The sequence below is a fragment of the Galeopterus variegatus genome, unplaced genomic scaffold (genome assembly GCF_000696425.1).
Source record: "Galeopterus variegatus unplaced genomic scaffold, G_variegatus-3.0.2 Scaffold4600, whole genome shotgun sequence".
Taxonomy (NCBI): Eukaryota; Metazoa; Chordata; class Mammalia; order Dermoptera; family Cynocephalidae; genus Galeopterus; species Galeopterus variegatus.
In genome coordinates this window covers 101333-127009 of record NW_007730711.1, presented here as the reverse complement: position 1 = coordinate 127009, position 25677 = coordinate 101333, and the positions used below count along the sequence as shown (strand labels likewise).

Genomic DNA, 25677 nt, shown 5'->3' with positions numbered 1-25677 from the left:
CTTGAATACTTGTGCATTGCTGGTAGGAATGTAAAATGGTGCGGGCCACTGTGGAAAACAGTTTGGTGGTTCCTCAAAGAGTTAAATGTAGAATTACAATATGACCCAGCAATTCCACCCTGAGGTATATGTCCCACAGAACTGAAAACATGTATTCAGACAAAAACTTGTACATGAGTGTTTATAGTAGCACTATTTACAGTAGCCAAAGGGTGGATGCAACCTAAGTGTCCATCAGCAGATGAATGGATAAACAAAATGTGGTCTGTCCATACAGTGGAATACTACTCAGCCTTAAAAAGGAAGAAGATCTGACACATGCTACAGCATGAATGAACCTTGGGTACATTATGCTAAGTGAAATAAGCCCCACACAGAGGACACATACTGTATGATCCCATTCATATGAGGTATCTAGAGTAGTCAAACTCTTAGAGGTATAAAATAGAATGGTGGTTGCCAGTTGTTGGGGAGAGGGGGAAAAGTGGAGTTGTCTAATGGGCACAGAGTTTCAGTTGTATAAAATGAAAAGAGATCTGGAGATGGATGATGCTGATGATGGCACAGTCATGTGAATGTACTTAGTGCAACTGAACTGTATACTAAAAAATGGGTAAGGTGGTAAATTCGTGTTATGTGTATGTTACCATAATAGAAAAGTGAATCAAATGCAAACATCCAGAAAGAAGCAATCTGTGAGGTTATATTGTGAGACTCAGTATATCCTGCTCCTCAACAGACTGTTACATAGTGGTTTTAACCTTAATTGTTGATCCTTGCCTGAATCATTTATTACACTTATTCCAAAATTCAAGTAGTTTTTAAAAGTGCCAACAGGCTTGGTGCAGCTTAATTTTGCCTCTTGCTATTTGATTGGATGAGTAGTTAGTGGAGGATGAGGTGCTGAGGTGGTGGTGGTCCTAAACTTCTTTTGCTAAAAATAAATGTTATAAATGAAATAAACTTGTGGAGCCCAGACACGTTTCTTTACTTACTCTGTCTGGCTGTAGTAGGCCTCCATAATGTAACAGATTCTGCTGTGTCCCTTCCTGTCTCAGGCAGGCAAGCCATGGACCTCGTGGAACTCGTGTCTCTCTTCCCCACACTTGCTGGACTTGCAGGACTGCAAGTTCCGCCTCGCTGCCCTATTCCTTCATTTCATGTTGAGCTGTGCAGAGAGGGCCGGAAACTGCTGAAGTATTTTCGATACCATGACTTGGAAGAGGATCCGTACTTCCATAGTAATCCCCGTGAGTTGATTGCCTATAGCCAGTACCCCCGGCCTGCAGACTCCCCTCAGTGGAATTCTGACAAGCCAACTTTAAAAGATATAAAGGTCATGGGCTATTCTATACGCACAATAGACTATAGGTATACTGTATGGGTTGGCTTCAATCCTGATGAATTTCTGGCCAACTTTTCTGACATCCATGCAGGGGAACTGTATTTTGTGGGTTCAGACCCACTGCAGGATCACAATATGTATAATGATTCTCAAGGTGGAGAACTTCCCCGATCATTGATGCCTTGACTTTTACCAACCACAGAAGGCAAATATCATGTGCTTTCTTCCAGCTGGTGAGAGAAGTTAGAGCTGGGTATTTTGTAATTACCCATAATATGGGAAGCAGCCTGAGGGGTAGGTAACCAAAACATGCAAAAACAATTTGGCCTAAGAATATGTAACACCCAAACCTTTTCATTGTCTTTATTAATTTATAATTGGTAATTGGACTAGGGCTGGGCTGCACCTTTTTTTGTCCTTTTTTTTTTTAAACAGTCATAGCTTATTTATTGCATGAGTAAATAGCAAGAGAACAAACTAAAATTATGTCATACCTTTGGATATAAGAACCATAATAACCAAACATAACACTATATACAAGAAATACTTTATTTGTGGAATTTAGTGCACTTCAAAATAACCATATCAAATTAGGTCCCACAGTAAGTTCCTGGTTATTTCGTTTATATTTTAATAATATGTCTTATGTAGCCCAGTATATTCAAAATATGAGTATTATATCAAAATATAATCCATGTTTCTTTTTCAAATATAAAGTTAATAATAATGCTAGAAGTTGGCATCTAAAAGTCTAGCTTTAATTTTTGTTTCTAAGACCACAGGATTTCAAAACCCAAAGATAAAATATGTATGAAGCGATGAATGTGGAATTTCTACACCAAATAATAAATAATGCTCAGTAAACTAGAGACATGAGATGTGTGGAAAATTTAGTTAAAACTTTTCAGATACTTTCTGGCCCAAATAATTTGTTAGCATATAATATGACCCTTGAACTCAATGGCCATGTATTAAAAGACTGTTATTCACAATGAAAAACACTTGGAATTGTAACTGTATCCATAGATTGAGTCACTCAAAATCATATTAGTGTTCTTCTTTAGGGAAAGTTGGTTGCAGACATTCATTTATCGAGGAGGCAGAAATATTCTACTTTTAACTGCTTATTAAAGAAAACATAATTTTATTAAATTCTAAATTATTTTGAGGATTGTGAAAACTTTTTATCAAGATAATATTAGGTAATTTTCAGTCCCCCTGAATGTAGTTTATACACCCTAAATGTGAAAGTAACCAGAAAGGCAGGTGGTAGTAAGAAGCTTTGTCTGTATCATCTTAAAAGGGAAGGAATGTTTACAACTCATATTTATAACACATTGAAGCTGATCAATTATCAGTAGTCATCAGAAGAGTCAGCAGCTTTCTAAATAAACATCTAATGAAGTCCGGTATCAAAATAAGTATTTTTTTTAGTAATTTTCTTTTTACAAAAGCTTCAGTGTTTCAAGGCAAATGTTTATGAAACAGTATACAGCAAATTAGATCGTGACTGTAGTGTGTTAAATTATAACCAAAAAGACAAGATATTACGTTAAAGTCAGTAAAATTTCAAAGATCTTTTTTAAAAACTGATTGGTCTATGATAGGTGTGTATATGGTACCACAGTGATCTTCTAAGCAGTTATGACACTAACTTATGGCAGCAGCAATTTCTGCTTGAGGAGGGAAAGGCCCTATTCATGTCTCCTGATCCTAGACAGTTTACCTCAGCTTTTTCTTTCTCGTTCTTCATCCTCTTTATTGTTCTCTCACATTCACTATGATTTTTACAATACAATCTGTAAATTCCTCATGACATATTTTCACAGTGTATTTAGCTTTATCTCCTACTCCACAGTTAGAATGATAAGTTTTAACACAGGTTTTTATCTCACATCCATTTGTTGCTCCTGGTGGGCTACAATATGTGCACCTCATTTTTTCTCACTTTATTTCTTGAAGCACAGTCTTAGTATCAAAAAGCTCCAAATTCTGCTCTTGATGAAGTTGTCAGCCGAACTGTGCTGGATGAGAGTAAAGTGACAGGCACCTGTGACGTGCACCTGCCATTTTATCAGTAAGTCTGTGATGCTTTCTTCCAGCTGCATTTTCTTCTTCACCCGTGTGACCAAAGCTGCATCTAGGTCTGCATCGGCTGCTTCTGTGTGTTGATTTGTCTCTGCTGGAAGTGCTTCTGTCTTGTCCTTTCTACGTGAGGGTGTAGCCCCAGAATGCTTCAGCTCTGTATAGGTTTTAGTTTTCCTTGGCCTTCTTTTCCAGATCTCTCCTTTTAGAAGCAAAGGCTGCATTTCATATTCAGTGTCATGTTCTTCTAAATCATCTTAACGAGTTATGATTGGTTTTTGTGTTTTTGACACTGAACCCAATTTAGAGCCATTTTTGTTTTCCTTTTGCACGTGTCTGACACACACCAGAAAGCAGCCACTTTCTGGTTTTCCAATATCAAAGCTAATCAAGTTCCTTATCTTGACTCAGCTTAGAGAAACCACATCTCTGTTGGTTCATATATCCTTTCTCTGATCCCACTGAGCTGGTCATATCTGGAATGGTTCTCAGAAACTTTATTTGTAGAAGTCCCCATTTCACTTGAACAGGGGTTCTTTTCTATGTTTTTGTTGAAGCCAGAAGTAGTGATCCCCAGACATTTTGAATGGCTCTAGTTCAGTGGCTCAATAACATGAGGATCAGGACCACCCCCACCCCAAGCACTCACTGAAACCCAGCGGGCTGGGCCCTGCCTGAGAGGTTCTGATTCAGCAGGGCTGGGTGGGGCCTGTAATTTGCACCACTTACAAACTCCAAGGTGGTGCTGCTGGTCCACAGACCACGCCTTGAGAACCACTGCCCTAGGTCTGTGCTGTCTATGTGGTAGCCACTATGTACATGTGTCTATTTAAAATTAACTAAAATGGGGCTGACCCCGTGGCTCACTCGGGAGAGTGCGGCACTGGGAGTGCAGCAGTGCCCCCGCCGCGGGTTCGGATCCTATATAGGGATGGCCAGTGCGCTCTGAGCGCGGTGCGGGCAACACCAAGCCAAGGGTTGCGATCCCCTTACCGGTCACAAAAAATAAAAATAAAATAAAATAAAATAAACTAAAATGAAATAAAAATTTAAAAATAAGTTTCTCAGACACACCTGCCATATTTCAAGTTCTAGGTAGCCACAGATCTAGAACATTTCCATCATGACAGGAAGCTCGATTGGACAGAGCTGAACTTCATTAACTCTGGATTTGAGCTGAATCCACTGGCTGTTGGCCAGTTCCACCTGTGAGATGTCTCTCTGCCCTGTGTTTGCCCACAGACTTGTCCAGAGGTGAGCAAAGTATATTGGGTTTAAGTGTAGAGTAGGGAGTTGACTATGGCAATCAGCCCGTTCCTCTGCATTCACATCGCCATTGACTCAGTCCTTCCCCCTTCCTTCCCAAGTACTTTGCCTACCCTCCTCGCTCCTCCCTTGCTCCTAACGGAATCCATGTGTCTTCCTAAAATGCCTCTTTGATCCTGCCCTTTGAGAACACCTTCAGTGCCTACTACTGGGTCTACACAGACCTCTGCTGAGCAGTCAGAGTCTTCCCTGACTCCACGATGCCCCTTTCCTTGGCTGACCAGTTTACCTACTGGTCCCTGACTCTCCCTTGCCTGTCCCTGCCTCCCTGCCCACTCCTAGGTATCCCCTCCCCTCTGCACCCACCCATTCATAACCATTCTTCACAGCCCACCTCCCATGCCCCCACCTCCAGGATGCTGAGGGTTTTGTGACTCCTTACACTATATTGTGGGGTGAAATGAACGTTTCTAAAGAATCTTGTGTTCACCTTACTTCAAAAAAGGTATTTTTCTCTAATTATAAAATTGATGTGTTAATTAGAGAAACCTGGAAAACAGAAATGTAGTACTAGGTAAGAAAATCCGTGAATATTTTACCCTGAGATAGTCACTTAATATCTTGTCTTTTTGGGGTATGAAGTTTTTACATTGTTGTGATCACACTATGTTCTTTATCATGCAGTTTATGTTCTTACTCTTGTGCTAAGTATTATGTGTGGTTATTACAGATTTTTGTAAAGATACTTTATATTGGTGGTAGTGTGTTTAATGTGTAATTTTATTGCAATTTACTTAACTTTCTTCCAGTTTTTAGAAATATAGATTATTTCTGAATTTTCAGTATTAAAAATAATGCTGTGATGATCACCTTTGTGAATAAAAATCTTTTTAAGTGTTTCTGATTATTCCCTCAGGTTAGTCTCTCAGTGCCACGTTGTCACAAACATCTCCATTTTGCTCCCTTTCTTACTCTCTTCCTACCTGCAGATAGGAAAGCCAAAAATAAACAAGCATACAAATAAAAATCATAAAACAGAAAAAAAAAAGACCACAAAAAAACCCACGCCCTACGGTAATAGGTGAAAATGGTATCCTGTTTTAACTTCTAATTCTTTGCTTATTGGTGACTTTGATCATTGTTCTCTCTGTACAATTGTTGGGCATTTGTGTTTCCAGTTGTGTGAATATGCCTTTAATAAATTTTGGTTATGATTCTCACTTTTTAAAGTAATCAAATAAATGAACTTTTCCTGTGTGATACTATTTTCCCATCCTTTCCTGTTAAACATGGAGACCCCTCCCCAATCTGGAGATTGAATAAAATTCATTTTCCTTTTCATTTTTTTCTGATTTGGTTTTGTACTTACCCTCTCTCTCTACCCCATTATCAGAATAATGTATGCTCATAGTGTAAAATTTGGAAAATGTGAAAAATGGTGAAGATGAAAGGAAGCCCACCCTTCAGAATATAGCCACTGGTAACATTTGTGTATTTCCTTCTACTCTTTTCCTGTCCATACATATATGCATAGATATGGACATTTTTATCTTTACATAGCTGAAACCTACCACATATAATGTATATCTTGCTCTTTTGATCTTATGTAATGTTCTCATGGTTTTTCATGTCATTAGCAGTTCTTGCTTAAGAGTTGTAAAGACTGCACTGAACTTCCTACATTAATCTTTTTATTTTTGACTGAAATTCTAAAATTTAATATGCATTGTTTATTTATTTATTTATTGTCTTTTTTCGTGTCCGGCAACGGATCGCAACCCTCAGTGTCGCGCCCGTACAGGACTGGGACCGGCAATGGGATCGCAACCCTCGGTGTTGCTCCCGCACCTCGCTCAGCCAGTGAGCGGGAACCGGTCTGTATGTGGGATCCGAACCCTCGGTGGGAGCGCCGCCGTGCTCCCAAGTGGTGCACTGTAGCAGTGCGCCACCGGGCCGGCCCAATATGCATTTTTTAAAACTGTGTTGAAATGCACATAAAATTTACCTTCTCAATCATTTTTAATTGTGCGGTTCAGTGGCATTAAATATATCCACATTGTAGTGCTACCATTGACATTATTCATCCACAGAACTTTTCGTCTTACAAAACTGAAACCCCGTTCACATTAAACACTAACTCCCCATTCCCACCTATCCCAAGCCTCTGGCAGCCACCATCCTACCTTCTGGATCTGTGAATTTGACTGCTCTAGGTTGCTCATGTAAGTGGAATCATACAGAGTTTGTCTTTTTGTGACTGGTTTGTTGCACCTAACTAAATGTCCTCAAGGTTCATCCATGTTGTAGCACGTGTCAGAATTTCCGTCCCTTTTAATGCTGGTTAATATTCATTCCGTAGTAGGTATGTACCACATTTTGTTTATCCATTCCTCCATCAATGGACACTTGGGTTTGTTCTCACCTTTTGGCTATTGCAAGTAATGCTGCTATTAACACTGGTGTACAAATACCTGTTCAAGTCCCTGCTCTTAATTCTTCTGGGTATATAACCAGACTACATTAATCAATTAAAATGTTAGGGTATGTGCTGGGAGTTGAGCAAGATGACTCTGGAGCAGCTTCACCCTGGCCACAGAGAGGATTGCCCTGGGTGATGGCAGGGGTTGGCTGTTCTCTCTCTTGCCCCAACCTTACCACCCCATGCTGGGTTCCCAAGTCGTCCAGATCTCAGTGTGCAAAGGGCTTTGGGTATAAATTTCCACATGGGGGTTCAGCCCCTTTTCTTTCCCCAAGTTCATCCTGCAAGTTGTAGCTCTTCAGAGGCATCTCTTGGATTCTCGCCTGGGATCTGGGATTAAACCAGAATCCAGGTTCTCCTTTTGGCCTCTGCCCTTTTGGCCTGAGGTATACCCCTACTGCTCCACTGCACTTGGTGTCCCCTGGTTCTCTTGGACAGCTTCTCTCTTCTGCACATGAGAACTTGAAGCAAAGAGGGCTGTTATAAATTAGTGCCCTCAGCCCTTAGTGTCACCATTAAGGGTAAGGGCTCTCACTGCTTGGGTCTTGTTTTTCTACATGCCACTGAAAGCTCTTGCTGCTATCTCTGTCCCCTTCCTCACCTGATGGGACAGATGCCCCTTTCCTCTTGAGTGTCTGATAAAATACAGGCAGTCTGATGTGGTGGGGAGCCCACCACCAAGGACTTCTTTTGGGATCAGTTTCCCAGTTGTTACTCCATGTCATGTCTGAGATCACTGTCATTCATGGTGCTAATCACCAAAGGATGCTTTTGTTTGATTCTGGATTCTCGGCGATGGTCCTAGTGCTCTGATGGTGGAAGAGTCCAGGCTGGAGAAAACAAATGTGGCTTAGGCTGGCTCAAGCTGAGATGTCTGGGAGACAACCTTCAGGTGACCGCACAGGGTGGTGTGGCGGGGCCCAGGCTGGAGAAGCCCCTCGCCAGTGAGGTCTATAGTGTATTTGGCATATGATAGGAAGCAACAGTTGGGACATGGACAAAGAGAGGAGCAAAAGCCAGGGGTTACTGCTTTTGCCTTTTCTCCTATAAAATTCAGGGACCATGATTTATGCGAGTAAGAAGGCTGGGAGCAAGACTGAACCTGGCTGGCATTTACAAAACCCTTGCCCTAATTTATTGTCATTTCAGGTGTGTTTCTGAAAGAACCATTTGCAGGTGATTTATATTCAAAACTCATTACTTACATAACAGGTTTTATGAATTCATCTCTTCCACACTATTGAAAAACATACCCTTCTATTTGTAAGTGCAACATGAGTTATTGTGTGAATAAATCATGTTAAATTTGCCATTATCATTGTGTGTGCAATTCTTGCTGCTGTTTTGGAACTGCTTGATGCTGCCTTAAAATAAATGAAGCTATTTAACAGATCTTGATAGTGAAGTACAAGTTTGCCCCCTTAAAGTACCCAACCTGTTCCTCCCCATGTGAAGTCAGCGCAGCTGTGGTGTGGGTTTTGCGAAGGAGGTGAGTTCTTGAGGACAGGTGGCGAGATGCACTTGAGTGTAGAAGTGCCTTTCTGGAAAGTGATATGTCTCTCACCTTGCCCTGCAGTTACAGTGCAGACTCCCCACTGAGAAGGAGGAAGTGGGTTCACCAGTCAAGTGGCCTTCAGTTTAGGGAAACCAGCTATGAAATACCAACCAGGTCAAGGAAGGAAATTGGTGGGTTCCTGGGGTCCCAACTGGAAAAGCTTCCACTTAGTGTCTTGACTTACTGCTGTGATGAGCCTTGGTTCATCTTTGTCTGCCTATCTTCACTGATGGCTTTGACTGAAGACTTGGAAGGCGGTGCTCGTCATATTTGTAGACGCAAGTGAGGAGTTTGGAAGATAAATTCTCAAATGGATCAGGACAGGTTGGAAGAGCGGGTGAATCTCAGCAGGTGAAGCACGTTCAACGTATTTGCTGCCTTGTTTATTGTGACTAGATAATATATGTGGGCAAACTTTAAAAGACACAATCATGTATACAATGAAGAATCATTTTCTCTTACATCCCATCCCCCAGACACCCTGCTGTCCTCTGAGGTGAGCTCGCTTACCAGTGTCTTGTGAACAAACTGGTGAAGTTCGAAAACGATAAATGTGGGCTTAACAGGTGGTCCCCAGAACCGAGGTATTAGGGAGGGGTGACCCAAGGGAGCAGTGTCGCACACGCAAACCTTCTGCATTTTGGTCAACAGCTCAGTATGGGGACATTGTGTGACATAGCTGCCAGGAAGTGAAAGGGATCTGGGGCTACATAAGCGGGTATGTGGGAGGAGGATGTGGTAAGCTGTTCTACCTATGCTGTATGGTTGGCCAGCACCTGGAGAAATGTCTAGTCGAGGACATGAAGCTGTTATGGATATGTGGACAAATAGGAGCATGTTCAGAGGACAGCTCTAAGATGGGTGGTACCCAACGTCATGTAAGGAATAGTTGAAGGAGGAGTGTTCAACCTGGGTGAGACAAGACTTGGGGGCGAGTACAGATGGGATAGGGAGGCAGAGCATGGCAGTATCTTGAAATCTCTGAAGAACTGCCATAGGCAAGAGAGATGAAACATGCTGTCTGTAGCCGGCCACAAGGGAAGACCCAGCCCCATACGCTGCAGGGGGACAGATGGCCGCTCAGCGGTTGAACCTTCTAATATAGCAGCTCACTGCTGGAAGAGCCCGCTCCTAGGTGTGGTGAGCCCTCTGTCACCTGAGGTATGTAAGCATCACTTAGGCTGGTGGTTCTCAACCAGGAGCAATTCTGCTCTCGGGTGACATTTGTCAATGTTTGGACTCATTTGGGGTTGTCACAACTGGGAAGGCGGGTGCTACTGGGATCTAGTGAGTAGAGGCTTCCTATTAGGAATGATAGGAAGTATGCAAGGACAGTCTCCCACAACAAAGAACTATCCGGCCCCAAATAGCAATAGTGCTAAGGTCGCGAAACCCTGACCTGGACAGTCACATGCCAGAGAAGGACTAAGTACAAAAACCCCTGCTCTCTCTGAGACTTTATGACCGGGGAATACAAACTCAATTATTAAAATGATGTGCCAACTATACAAGGTGAGTGGCCCTTTTCATATAGTCTTGAAAATGTCTTTAAAGGGGGCCAGGAACTTTCAAATAAAGATGAACATTTAAAAATAATAATAATAATAAATTTTCGATATTAGTAGTTAATTGGATTTCTCTTTCTTCCTGTCCAGAGAGATTCTCCCATCTCAGTCTCCTTGCCTATAGAAGAGGAGTTATACTAGGTAATTTCTTTAAAACAGTAATATTGTATTTTCCCTCATTGAGAAAATATTACATATTTATCACAGAAAAATTAGAAAAAATATACAAAAGCAAAGAAAATAATCTAACACCCCACTTTATTTGTCATAGCCCTTCCTGTGTATAATATGTATATTAAAAATTTGTTCAGTCTGCATCTTGTTTGTTTTTCTATATCCTACTTTACAATCTGCTTTTCATGTTGCACAATTTCTAAGGGCTTCCCCAACTCCAACTTTCTATGACACACAGATAGAAAAAATTTCCATGTGAGAATGTGAGGCCATTTCCTGAAGGACAGAACTATAAACTTCTGTTTCCTTTCTCTTCAATGGCATCTAATAAATATAAATATTTCTACAAAAGTTAATGCCAAGGCTGCTGCATTTCCCAGCCTTGAGCTTCTTGGCTGTTTGTTTGCAATGGGGACTGGATGTCCCAGAAACTCTATGGGGCATAGATATCCACCACCAGGCCATGTGGCTGTTACCTCTTTGAGATCCAGGTCTCCACCCAGTACCATTCCATGGCACCATCTCCTATCACTTGGACACGCAACCACATCCTAACTGGCCCCCCACTCTTGCTGTACTACAACCCAGCTCACATGGTTCTGAAGATGATCTTTGCAAAAGGCAAATCTCACTGTCACTGCCCACTGCTTGCACCTCCATGCCCCCTGCCCCATATTTCGCTGGCTTTCCATTACTATGGGAACAAGCAGAAAACTCTTTAACTTAGCCTTTGTGTAGACCCTTCGTGGTTTGTGTATTGCTATACAACTACGTCAATTGTCTGGTCGAGGTAATTGTATTGTTACAGTAATTCATAACTAAAGCCAAAATGTTTCATGAGTTACACTAAGTTTTCCAATTTTATTGCTAGGACTAGGGCTCACACCCTTCAAACCCATTGTACAGACTGGGTCGCTGGACCCCTCACATGCAGGTCTATGCTCTAGGTAATTAGGAAAGATCCTGGCAGCTGTTGGCAGATGACACGAGCTCAGTCCTCAGCTTCCTCAGCAGCAGCTTACAGCAGCCTCTAGTAGCAGTGGAGGTGGCCTCCAGGAGGGTCCCAGAGGGCCTGGCAGCAACAGCCTCTAGCAACAGTAGTGGCCTCCCTGCGCCCCCCACCCCCACGGAAGCATCCCGGGGGCGGGTGGAGCCGTGGATCAGAGCCACTTGTCCTTTATACTTAATTCTGTAACCCAGGACACCTTGGTGCCCACGTGCATCAGGCAGTAGCCAAGGAACAACTGGTGCACGTGCATATTTATGTCAAATGCTTGGCAAGATTCTGAACTTCTGAGCGGCCCTGACCATTTTCCTATATTTTCCCTACATTTGGGCCCCTACTGACCTGTTATACCTCCTTGTCCTAATTTCTACTCCGTCCTCAGGGCCAGTTTAACCCTTCCTTCCCAAGGGCATTCTTCCCTGATGCCTTTGAATAGGTCCCGTTGCAGCTCACATCATACACATACCACTTCTTAGTCCTCAGCTCAGTCGTAATTTTACATTCATTCTGTAATTATTTCATTTGCATCTGTTCCCCTGTAAGCTCCATGGAAGCAAAGAGTGTGTTTTTGTACCATTGTCTCCCAGGGCCAAGCACATTGTAACACCTGAAACAAATGTTTGGGAAATGAATGAACACATTCTTTATAATGGCTGCACTGTTTTCTATAATTTTCCTAAGTAATTAAAATTGCTGACTCTTTAGGTTGTTTCTAGTGTCATTTCTATGATAAACCATGATGCAGAGAACATCACTGTTTCCATCTTTGTCCACTTGTATAAGTATTAATACATTCGTAAAGGGTAAAGTTGTAGAAATGGTATTCCCAAGTCAAAGGCATACGCAGAGGACATTGGTCATGATTTTGGCCACCAGAATCATAAATGTCTTCCTCTACTTGGTATATTTGCCACTCTATCATTCTGGGTGGGAGGCAGAGACTGCTCGCCACTGTAGAGGCACAAAATGCCAGATGTGCACTTTCCCCGTGACTCCCTTGCATGTGACTTTGACCCAACTAAGCAGACACTCTTGTCCCTGAGTTCATAAAGCAGGAACCATGGTGAATCCATCTTTGTGGTAAGAAGCATGGTACAGCACCCAGGCTCTGCAGTGATGGTGGCCACCGGTGGCCACCAGCTGCAATAGCAGTATTGTTGCTAGACTGTTATTGTGGTGTAATTTTGGCTGTGGTTGCGGCAGCTGTCTAGTCACATTTATCTGTACCTTGTTTTCAAGTCTGAGACTATGGCCTTCCTTGGGATTCTGTGAGCTCCCCAGCAGCCTTTCAAAAATTAAACCCAAACCTTTCCCACTTAAATTAACTACAGTCAGTCAAACAACTGGGGCTCCCAACTAATGCAGTGTATGCACTTGAAAACCTGGAAGCTTGAAAATCAACTTACAATGTATATTGAGAAATAAAATAAAATTCAAAAATAAAGAACTTCAAAAAAACAAAACAAAACAAACAAACAAACTCGAAGCTAGTACCAAATTGTCCTCCAAAGAGGGGGCACAAATTCACACTTGTCAGGTTAGGGCAATAGCTACGCTAATTTCCTGGTTGGGGTTACTGTCAGGGACTCCTGCCGATGTAGTCAATTGTATTGCTAAGTGTTCATAACTAAAGCCAAAATGTTTCATTATTTCAGTTACCCTAAGTTTCCATTTGTATTGTCAGGGCTAGAACCCACAGACTCTTCAGACCCATTACACAGACTGGGTCACAGACCCTTCACATGCCAGGCTGGGTCTGCAGAACCCTCACACGCAGGTCCACAAGCTAAGTAATTGGGAAAGAGCCGTCGGCAAATGACACAGCTCAGTCCTCAGCAATGGCAGCCGCAGCTTACAGGTTTGGCGGCAGCAGAGGTGGCAGCCTCTCCGAGGGTGCAGGGGGCCTAGGAGCAACAGCCTCCAGCAGCAGTAGCAACCTCCCCATACCCTTGCCCCCCGGGCACCTTGGAGGCAGGGGGACCCTGTGGATTAGAACCATTTGTCCTTTATACTGAAGTCCAGAACCCAGAACACCTGGGTGCACGTGTGCAATTACACTAGATAACAGCGAAGGAACACCTGGGCGCATGTGCATATTTACATCAAATACTTGGCAAGATTTTGAACATCCGAGGGGCCCTGACCATTTTCCTATATTTTTCCTACAACTCCCATCAGCAGGGCACATAGCACCCTCTTTCAGTCTGTAAAGCTAGGCAATTGTAGGGTTACAGCAATCCATAGCTAAAGCCAAAACGTTTTTCATTATTTTAGCTAAGTTTTCCATTTGTATCGTCTAGGCTAGGGGTTAGGGCCCACAGACCCTTCACACCCACTGTACAGACTGGGTCACCAGACCCCGCACATGTCAGGCTAGGTCACCAGCCCCCTCACATGCAGGTCCATACTAAGTAATTGGGAAAGATCCTGGGAGCCATATGGTAGACAACACGAGCTCAGTCCTCAGTAGTAGCAGCAGCATCACCTTGCAGCAGCGGCATTGGCTCCCCGAGAGTCTCGGGGGCCCTGGCAGCAACAGCCTCCCTGTAGCCCCTCAAGAGCATCTGGGGAGGAGGGGCCTGCCGTGGATCAGAGCCAATGGTCCTTTATACTTAAGTCCATAACCCAGGACACCTGGGCACATATGCGCAATTACATTAATCAATGACCAAGGAACACCTGGGCACACGTGCATATCCACATCAAATGCTCGGCAAGATTGTGAACATATGAGGGGCCCTGACCACTTTCCTGTATTTTCCCTACACAGTCTTTCCTCTAGTACTTCTTAGGTCGCTTTGCAATGATGCATTTCTAAGGAAGGGGAATTTCTTATTCATTGTTTTATACTAAGTCTCTAACCCAGCTTGGCACATTTTAGGTACTTACATGTTTGCTAAATAAGTGAATGAAAAGAATTGTCTTTAAAGAGATTGAAGAAGACCAAAGACGCCATCGCTAGAAGCAGAGACTGGGAGTTGGGAGGACGCCCACCCAGCTCTTTATTCTCTGAGGAGGGAGCTGAAGCCCAGAGGAGGCAAGCCACCCGACCAACGATTCTCAGACCCAAGGCCACCAAAGCCCACCTCCAAGTTATCTTCCCTGCAGGAGGCAGCAAGGCTGCTGCAGCCCCAGAGGTCCTCTCCTTGGGTCGCCCCACACGGGGTAGATTTCAACCTAAATAAAGCGACCACCTGATTGGAAAATTGCCTTTGTAGTACCTGGAGGGAACACTCGTGTGTCAGGATCAAGTGCTGGCCTTTCTATGGCCATATTTTTCATTTCCCTTTATTCTTTGGATTGCTTTCAAATCAAAGGGAAGCTGTGGCAGAGAACCTCTTGCCCTGAGCTACATCCACGAAAATGTACAAGGTTATGGGAGTCGCGTGTCTTCAATAATGGATCGCCGGTGCCGCCCTTTCTAGGAAATGAAGCGAGACTGTTGCTAGGTTGGTGGGAAGAGGCTCTGGGTAGGGTGGGGCCCTAATTCCAGTGGTTTTACCTTTCTCACATCCCCCAACTATTTATTTCAGTCAAGTCCAACCAACTGTGAGAATAGAGTCAGTTCTGAGTCGAACAGTCTCATTCTATTGAAACGGGCTTTTTTTGGGGGGACGTTTCTATCACCACAGCTTGATAGAGAAAAATATTCACAAAGCTGAGTCCGTTTTGAAGGGAACATCTGTAAAACTGGGTCAGCAGATACATTACGCGTTGGCGTGGAGGATGAAACGTAGCCCTGTCTGGTCTGAGCTTCACAGCAGCAGGGAACAGCTCTGTCTCCACGCGCGCACTCGGATTTGTGCCTTTCGCCTCTGATCCTCTGATCCTGCCGCATGGCCGTGTCTCCGGGGGCGTCGTCGCCTTCCGCTCTGGCTTCAGGGACCCGCTCCAGCCCGGTGGTGGGGACAGCGTGTGGTTCCTCAGGCAGCCACTGGAGGCCGCTGTGGCACCAAGAACGCACGACGGGTGTCTGGTTGGTTGGCGGAGCTGGTGTGTCTCAAAGGAGTAATGACTGTCACACGCTGACTATTCTCGAATTCTAGTCCAGGATTTTAAAGACACTGTTATGAATTAACGAGAATAAAATACTCGGCAGATGAAGCTCTGGTCTCGGATCCCCTGGGGTTGTTTTTAACTGCTTTCTAACTCATTCTCCCCCTCTGGGACTGGGTCTCATTTGCAACCCACAAGGCACAGGCTTTATCTGTGGTGAAAACGTCCTCCAAAAATGGCACAGATGTTGCGGGTGCAGCCTGTAGTCTTCATTTCCAAACACTTTTGCAAAACAGGATATTAGGCTGTTTTCTCCATCAACCAGCATTGGCGGCAGGTGCCAGTCATCATGCGGGCTGCAGGAATAGGGCTGCTGGATAAAATGCAGGACGCCCAGTTAAATCTGAATTCCAGATGAACAATAAATAATTGCTGAAAATAAGTGTGTCCTAAACATCGCATGGGTCATTCTTACACTGAACAATTACTTGTTTATCTCAAACTCAGATTTAACTGGGCATCCTGTACTTGTATTTTCAAAATCTGGCCTCTCTACACAGGAAGGGTGACCCCTAAGAGGTAGTGGGGAGTTGCCCCGAGGGAACTCAGAGTTTGGGGTGATCAGAGCTGAAGCTGAGCTCAAAGAGTTCCGTTCCAGGATGGATGCTAATAAGTGCCCCATGTTCACACAGAGAACAAATAGGCTCTTAGACCTGCCTAGTGAGAAGGGGACTCAGAGGAAGAGATTTGCTCTTTTACAAGTAGTACCTGGGGGGCCGGCCCGGTGGCGCACTGCGCTAGTGCGCCACTTGGGAAGTGCAGAGGCGCTCCCACCGAGGGCTCAAATCCCATATACAGACCGGTTCCCGCTCACTGGCTGAGCGAGGCGCGGGGGCATCACCGAGGGTTGCAATCCCGTTGCTGGTCTCGGTCCGGTACGGGGGCAACACTGAGGGTTGCGATCCATTGCCGGACACGGAAAAAGACAAAAAAAAAAAAAAAAAAACAAGTAGTACCTGGAGGTAATGTGTCATTTTTTCACTTCTTGGTTATTGCCCTTGCCCTAATCCCTACACAGGCACGCCAGGGTAACTTTATTCCAATAGCCATTGTGCCCTGGCCCTGTGCACACACGCTTCACTCACACAGGCCCTGCCACTGGTGTGATGAGAACGTGCCGGGTTATCTGTTCTATCATGTGTTTTCTCTTTCTTCTTCCATGAGTCAGGGAGAAGGGTGGGACCCACCTGAAAGGGACCATCTGCACATCGCAGGCTGCCACTGCTGATGGGTAGAAGTCTATATGAAAGAACCAGGTCTTTGCTTAGGGGATACTTCAGAATAGATGCAATTAGTTAATATAATGCTTACTTTGCAAGCATCAAAATCTGTGGCAATTATTTGGACCACTTCTTCCTTGTCTGCCTAAGCTGTGAGCACCTGCAGGCTGGAAACTGTTCCCATCTCTCCTCTCTCAGTACAAAGATTCAAGTCCTGCCCCAGCCCTATGGGGTGACCTGGGATAAATCTCCCTTCTGGGCCTGGGTCTCCCCACCTAGGGGCTGTCCTTCCCAGCTCTCGTACTCTATAGTCCTGCAAAAGGCCAGCTCTTCTGCTCACGGGAGCTGTGTTCATTGTGAATGGCAATATACATTACATGCATTTATTTTTCTTCTTTCTATATAAATAGGTTTTGAAGAGCCTACCACCTCCAGCCTCACACACATACACGTTTCCTGACTTCCCTGGGGCAGTAGGATCCCAGACTCATATGGTACCAGACCAGCCTGTAGCCTGAGAGCCACTCTCAGGGTGGTGGGGACTAGGCTTGGTGAAGGCTTCCTGGCAGAGGGGGCAGGGATGTGCGGTTACACTGAAGGTCATCCCCTTCAGAGGCCAGATCCTGATTGGACAGCTGGCTGTGCCCTTGTACCCACACATGCATAGCCTAGGGCAGCACGATTTCCTCCTAAGGCCCTGGGCTTATTTCCCTGCCCTGCCCTGGTCCCTGATCTTTAGAGCTGCCACATCTCTCGTATCACTTTGCTTCATTTTCTTTATAGCACCTGCCAATTTCTGAACTTGTTAACAGGTCCTTAGACATTTCCCTCAGTAGAATTGTGGGTCCAGAGGGCAGGGACCTTGTATCATCTTACTTACCGTCATATTCTCAACACTTAGAATAAGGCATGACAAGTTTTCAAAAAATATTTGTTGCACCACTCTTTGATCACTGTTTGAGAGCCTGTAAGAGAAACCATGGTGGATGAGAATGTGCCTTGAACTTGGAGTGTGAATTCTGACTTCCTTCCCTGACTAGCTGTGCACCTTTAGGTAAGTGCATTAGTCTCTCTGAGCCTTAGTCCGTTTCCTCATGTGTGAAAGTGCGTGATAGTCCTGCTTCTCTCACTGGGCTGTTGTTAGGATATGATCAGACAATGTGGTTTGTTCAGACTGTCCAAACCCAAAGCATCAGAATGGTTATACTACTGCAATGTCACCCTGCATTGGACAGCCCTGACCTTGGGTGTGCCACCTAGGGGGTCTGTGTTGATGCTGACACTAGGACCCTGGTCCTCTCATCCTTGGTCCAGATGACTTTTGGTTCACTATTCCTGGCCTCATCAAAGCAACCTTGGCACACTGTATGTACTCATGGAGGAGAAAAGCTTGGATTGGGATTTCCTGGTTCCCAGCAGCCTGGCCTCCCCAGCTGGCCTTGGGCTGCTTTCTGACAGGATGGCGGGTCAAAGGTGGGATGAAAGAGCACAGGTCGGGCCTTGTTTGCTAAATGTTTCCTCTGTTGAAAGCTCCGCTGTCTCTGTCACTGTTTCCCACACAGCCTGCAGCCTTGGCCCCTTTCCTTTTCGTCCTTCTCTTGATGTGCTGCAGCTGTGCACGCTGCAGACCCGCAGCAAGCATGGGGCAGGGGGGTGGGGGGCGTGTGCTTGCGCTAAGCTGAGCGCTGACCTTGTCCAGGGCTCCCTCTTCTAGGAGCTGCCTAGACCAACGCAGACAGCTTTGTCCCAGAGATAGTCCGAAGAGACCCAGCTGGGACAAGGGTCCCTGCACCAGCTTGTTTTGCTGCTATTAACCTGCAAGGGTTTGACATCTCTGCCAAGTTTATCTTGCAAATCCACTTTCCCAAATCAATGGACTTAGATTCTGTAACAAGAGAAGTTGCAGCATCTGTAAGCACTTTGGCAAGTATTTGAATGAGCTCTAGGCTCATGTGTAGGGACTCAGGAATAACAGGACCAGCTTTGTGATTCTTTTCTTGTTCTTTTCTTAGCTAGCTCCCCTAAAGGCCACTGGAATTGGAGACTCCCAAATAACTCACCCTGCCTGGAGGTGTTCACTCACTTAGTTGCTCATTTTCTCAGTCCATCGACACAGACCCACTCTGGTCCAGGCCAAAGCTAGGCTCAGAGGCTTCAAAGGAGCCTGGGGCAAGATGGCTCTGCTGTGGATGAATCATCGGATCTGGGCTCTGGGAGTGACACTTAATTTCAAGCTCCAGTCCCTTTGGTGTGAATTTTGGGGGATGGGGGGTCTGTGCTGCCTCTGTCAGGAAACAGTAGGCTTGAATGAGTATGTAAGTGTGGGGGATGGGGTAGGGCAGGGCAGGCTTGGAAGGCACATTGAATTCAGTCTGGACTGGAATACAGTCCAGACAGGGATGGCAAATAGGTCCCTTCTTGAACGCCAAGCTCCGTTGACTACAAAAGGCTGCTGAGGGTGGCTGCTGAGAAAGTTCCTGAGGATGCAACTGGGCCCAGAGGAAGAGGTTAAATAACTCACAGTGGCTGCCATGGACACAGGGAGGGGCAGCGGGCAGGTGTTGCTCACATCTTCATGGGTGGAAGCAGTGCTGCTCAGGAGACAGGGCTCCTCGTCTTTTTAGCTCTACATTTAAGTAGTTAGTGACCTCAGCAAGTCACCCAGCTGTTGTGTGAAATCTTTATCTGTGAGACAGGGTCTTATTTGGGCTCCTCAAGAAGCAGACTCTGAAATGAGGATTTGGGTCCAAGTGGTTTATTTGGGAGGTTGTAAAGTCAGGATTATTCAGTGAAACAGAACCAATAAAAAGAAAAAAATATATATTTCTCTCTCTATAGAGAAAGATTGATTTATCTTAAGGAAATGGATCATGCAAATGTGGGGGCTGGCAAATCTGAAATCTGCAGGCCAGGCGGGCAGGCCGAAAGCCCAGAGAAGAGTTGATGTTGCAGCTCAAGTCCAAACGCAGCTTGGAGGAAGAATTCCCTCTTCCTTGGGGGAATCTCATGTGTTTTTCTCTTAAGGCCTTCAACTGAGAGGATAAGGCCCACCCACATTGTGGAGGATTATTTGCTTTACTCAAAGTCTGCTGATTTAAGAGTTAATGTTAATCTCATCCAAAATATCCCTTCACAGCAACATTCAAACTAGTATTTGACTATAAAATGAGAACCATGGTGTAGCCAACTTGATACATAAAATTAACCATCACAGAGGTGAGCTCAGAAAACACTGGTAGAATGAAGAGGCGACATAGGGAAGGGAAAGTGGCCGATAAAGGGTGTGTTATCGAGGAAGTTACCACGGTAGACAACTGAAGGGGTGGAGGAGTTGGTTCAAAGCTGCCTCCAGTGTGGGGGTGAAGTCCTCATCCTTCAGGCTGACATGTAGGAACGTGGAGCAGACTCAGAGACAGAGCCCAGGCCAAGAGTGTCTGCTAGTGGTAGTTGGAAGTTGGGCCAGCGTGTGTAGAAAGGGAAGGGTGAAGGGACATGGGTGGGGCACAGAAAGTGTCTACAAAACAGAGAAAATAATACATTCCCAATCTTCCTTACTGAGAATTTATAACAGTAACATAAGAAGAGAGATTTGACAGTACTGGAATTTTAAACTTTACAAATGAGGTATGAACTAAAAAGCTAGAATTTTAAATGAACAGCACTACCTTATTCCTTGACTATTCTATTTAATCAAGATAACATCTCTTTCCTAAGTAAAGCGCCTTAGAATCAACAAATACTGGAGTCGCTGAGCCATCTGCAGAAGTTTCCCATCCTCTGCGAGGATCTATAAATGTGCTGCCAGTAAAGGCTTCAGGAAGCTCTGGGTGTCACCAGGGTGGCCAAAGAGTTCTTTATCAGTGACTCATTATATTAAAAAAGAAAAGAAAAAATACTATGTTATAGATGGACTGAGCGAAGCAACTTCTGCATTGTAGATGTGGTATAGTATATTATTCTCTCTCCTCAATTGCCTTTGAGAGGATAAAACATCCATGCTCCTTGCCATGTGACCTACAGGGTACCCCTCCCCATATTAAAGGACCATACACTTCTGCCCCATGGAGGTTTAGCCTGGCCATGAGCATTTCTTTGGCTAATGGAATGTGAGTGGACATAACCCACTTCATCCTAGTAGAAGATTTAAAAGGCGCTGTGAATTTCTGTCAGCCTTACTTTCTCTTTCCCTCTGCCATAAATAAGGACATCATCTCCCAAAGGAGACTGCACCCTCAGCCTGGGTACTGGAATGAGAAGACACATGGAGCAGAGTTGACCCACAACCAGTGACCTATAATGTATATGAGAAATAAATGTTTGTTTTCATAAGCCACTGGCTTTTAGGGTTGCTTATTACTGCAGAAAAGCTGACTAACATACTAGGGAATGGTGGCATTTTAACTAAAAATAAAAGATCTTTGGTTAAGGAAAGCTTTTTAAAGGCCTCTGTAGTATGTGTAGGGAGGCCCCAGAAGCAAGTCTGTAATGGGAGGAGTTGAGATACAGAAGAGTTCAATCACTACATATACTGAAGGAATTAGGGAGAATTTTCAGCTTTCTCCTAGAGCACTCATTGGAAAATGGCCCAAGGGCCAAATCTGGCCCACTGCCTACTTTTGTAAATAAAGTTTTATTGGAATGCAGCCATGTCAATTTATTTATGTATTGTGTTTGGCTGCTTTTGCTCTACAAAAGCAGAGTTGAGAAGTAATGACAGAGACTTTATGGCTTTCAGAACATAAGATAGTTAATTTATTGTTCTTTAGAGAAAAATTTTGCTGACTCCTATCCTAGAGGGTAGGTGGGATGGGGACTCTGGGATTTGCACAAGAAGGGAGGCAGGAGAATTATTGGCGTAGGGGAAACAGACACCAGCAACAAGAGAGAAGTTTGGGGTTTAAGAAGAAAGACACCTGAAGATACATACCATGGCAGGGCAACCAAGGAGCTTTATGATGTCTAATCTTCAATTCTGAATTGTTCCCTTTTTTGTTCTGTGCAGTTATTTGCCTCCACTATCCTCAAGCCTTACATGAAAATCTGTTATGTAGAATAGCCTGGTGCAGGGGTGTTTGGAGGAATGAGGAAGAGAGGGACTCTTACAAATGTGGCAGATCAGGAGAGGATAGAATTATATCTTCAGGAACCAGATGATAATTCAGTGAACACAAAATCAGTGAGAACAAGAAATTTGGAAAGCGAGGGGTCAGGAAGGTGCAAGCCTCTCCGGGAATCTCTGAAAATACTGAAAACAGAATCTATTTCCCTCACTGTATGGAATGTGGACTTGAGTGATTTCGTTTAAATTCTAAAGGAAAAGATGAATCTAGAAGCTTGAAGGACTTGGGGATATTTGGATTATATTGGAATATGTTGGAGTTTTGTGGGCCAATTGATAATACTCTTCTCTTCACGGTCCAAGTTCCAGTGCAGGTGGGAGACAGACATAAGAGTCAGGCAGGTAGAGTACAAATATCACCATTATTCCTGATAGTTGTTGGAGAACATGGCTTAGATGTGAGGGCTAAATGGGGCTGGTAATTTGCCCATTCTTACCTCTCCACGATTCCCTAACTCTCAGTTCCGTCTCTTAAACAGACTGATCAACTAAGTATTCATCCTCTCTTATGCCCTATTCCCTCCTAGTTTTTCTTGGCCCTTTGTTCCCTTAACAACTTAGGGTAGGGAGGGGAGGTCAGCAGTCTTGCAACACAGTCCTAAGTTCACAGCACCCCAATACTGACCATTGCTCCTTTGGATAACCTCCTGGGACTCCTGCGGGGCAATGTAAATTTTTGTTTCCGGAAGGCTCTGGAATGGGTCTGAGCAGCAGGCTAATTAACTTCACTTCTAGACTTCTCTGTATCCAAGGCTGAAAATTAACTCCCTGTTTTCCATTCCAACTTGTGTGCATCCATCCTTGGTGTCTAGCAGAGTTCTTCAGAGGTTCTGCAGCGAGGTCGAATGACAAAGTAAAGATTCTCTAACAACAAAATGCTAGCAACATTGAGATGTCTCAAATTTGAATGGAAACCACCTCCACCATGATCTAATTCATGGGGAGAAATGAAAGCTCAAAATTAAACCCTCTTGTTTTTATTTTATTTTATTTTATTTTATTTATTTTTTTACTTTGGCTGGAATCAAAATCCCTTGGGAGAGCTACTAATGATACAAAATTACAGGTTCTGTCCTGCTTGGGTGAGTCTAGGTCTTTGTGCAGTTTATTAGCTCTCCAGGTGATTGTCATTTGCACCAACATTTGAGAGCCGCAGGGCTTTGTTTATTTATTTATTTATTATGAATATTCATGAGATACAAACCCTCTTGTTTTTAGAAGTTAAGGCCTGAAGAATTTAATTTCCAAAATTTAAATCTCTTTTCCTGGTAAGTCAAAGTCCAGAGCTTAGAAGTCTTAAGTCCAAAGAAATTAAAGCTCCCAATTTTATTCTAATTTCTTAGTTTGCTCCATGTTAGCACCAGGAATGCCCAATGTCTGGGTAGAGTGGGGCCTTCCTCAGCAGCTTCTGCATGGGCTGTCTTCCTCTAGAATGGGTATTATTCCTCAGGAGATGAATTGGTCTCTCTAGTGCCCTGCTTTTAGAGGCCCATTTTGTGGTCATGCTGGTCTTCCACTTCCCCACAGCTCAGACTCACCCATTTGCTCCCATCACTCCACTCCAAATGGCCTTGTCACAACATGCAACGGACACTTCTCAACCCTTATTTTAGTGAATGACACCAGCAGCTAACAGACATCCCATCCAGAAAACTGGGTCCTATTGATGACTCTTCCTCCATCTTCACCACAACAGCCAATCAATCACCAGGCCTGATAACTTGACCTTCTAATGTCTTTTGTACCCATTCATTTTCTTACTGTTATCTTAGTTCAGAAACTCACTACCTCTCATCTGGATTACTTCAGTGTCTTCCTCACCAGTGCTTGGCTGGTGTTTTTGCAATGAAAGTTCTTTCTATAATAATTGCAGAGTGCCCCCCCTTATCTGGTTAGGGCCTACATCTCCCTTTCCTTGCCATCTCAGTGTTAGTGTTCAAGGGCACATCATGCTGTCATGAGCCAAGAGCCTGCTCTTCTTTGCCCTGGAACACCTGTCTCAATCTCCTTCACCTTGCCTTCTCCTACTCATAGCTTAAGACTCTGAACAGGCATCACCTCTGCTAGGAAGATTGACCGCCCCTCCCCGCCCAAGATGGTTTGAGTATCTCACCTCTATGCACTGACAACCCGCATGCTTACCTCTAGGACATCCTGTTCCACAAAATATTGAAGTGCTCTCGTCGTGTAACTAGAGGGCAAGAGACATGTGACTCATCTGTAAATTCTGTGTCAAGCCTGGCCTAGGGATTGACACAATTGTTCTCAACAATATCCAATTGTTAGATATGGTCTCAGTTCATAATTTCTGACATTTCAAACATGTTTCAAAAGGTTGCTCTTTTCCTTTATCATTGAACACATAGTGCACTCAAGTCTAGTGAGTGTCCAATTGAGGCCAAATATTTGTTGCTTTCAGTGCCTAATGATTTCCGTCTGTATCTCAATTCTATTAAGATTGAGTCCTACATATCTTATCACTTGAATCTACACTATAATTTTTTTTAGTTTTCCACTTATTTTATGAAATAATAATGGCATAAAGCAATAAAATATTCAAACAATTGTATAAGCATTGGAAGACAAAGAAAGTGCTACTGCTGAAACTGGCTGGCTGGCAGCACCATCAAGCAATAGCTTGGAACGTTCATTCATAAGCAGTTAAGAAGAAGTAAAAAATAAGCAGACACAAAGTGGTGTGATGTATCAGTGTATAATACGTGAGAGTGTAGTTGTCCAATAGTCAAACATATGAGAACATCAAGGACTTCCTATTAATTTATGCAAATGGACTGTGTACTCTGCTCATCAGTGTCTCTGTAGTAGCCAACTAGTCCCCAGTAAACAATGGACACTCCCTTCATTTTCAGTAGGAGTTTAGCATTCTGAATACTTTCGATATGATCATTCAGTGCCTCAAAGAAGAGCCAAGGCTACCGTGTTCTCTCTGTACACAGACATATGCATATGTTTTGAGAAGGATGGTTCCCTGTCCTGCTGTCAACTAGTCATCCCCCACCCTTACTAGTACTCCCCATAGGGATATCAGATTTCAGAGCAACAACAGAAGCAGAAAATGATAGATGTGTGAGAGGGGAGACTTGACACTGACCACCTCAGGTATTCCAAGTCTTCATTAAAATCACAGAGCTAAAAGGGATGGCGGTGCTCATCCAGTGAGGGCCTGCCTTCACGTGGGTGACTGTCCAGAACAGATGGCCAGCACATCCCCTTTTGAGGGCCAAGCGGTAATAAAGTTCCTGGCTGACCCACTACTGCCCTTCAATATGCTTTGTTATTATCCTGTTTCTGTTAATTACATGTTTGCTTTCTCTTGTTCAACCAGATTCCAATTTTAAGTGACTAAAGTCATAAGTTAATGCTATTGTTTCTATGTTAGTGCAATGGGAAGAATGTCACTGGATTGGGAGCCATTGGTTTGTGGGATGATCATGGACAAGTCATTCCACCTCTTTGGCCCTCATTCATCATATTTAAAATGGAGGAGAGATTGCACACTGATCTTAGAAAGTCTCTGCAGCCCTAGTCTTGTATGGGTGGGAGATTACTATTTTGACGAAGACCTCTTGCTAGCCAGACTTTGCTCATGAAGATGCCACAATTTCTGCTTGGTCTGGAGGACTTTTAAAATAGGTAAATCCTCAAAGTTCATTTTCCTTTGAAGTCAAATACAAATACATCAGCCTTAGATGATGTGTCTTTGTATAGACCTTATCATGGAGATCTGATGGAGTTTTCAGTTATGGATGGAGTTTATTGATTTTTCCTAGCCTGAGGAGTGGGGAG

General features: G+C 44.0%; 1 protein-coding gene and 1 pseudogene across 2 annotated transcripts in view; one reads left to right on the top strand and one right to left on the bottom strand.

The window, feature by feature from the left end:
- IDS (iduronate 2-sulfatase) overlaps positions 1-2214 on the top strand; it is a 40474-nt gene extending 38260 nt beyond the window's left edge. For both annotated transcript variants that reach the window (XM_008587932.1, XM_008587931.1), the window contains one exon: positions 1059-2214. In XM_008587932.1, coding sequence (XP_008586154.1) covers positions 1059-1531 — 473 coding nt within the window. In that variant the 3' untranslated portion in view covers positions 1532-2214. The remainder of the gene's footprint in view (positions 1-1058) is intronic.
- LOC103603422 lies at positions 2202-17637 on the bottom strand (annotated as a pseudogene).
- Between the last annotated feature and the right edge of the window lie 8040 nt (positions 17638-25677).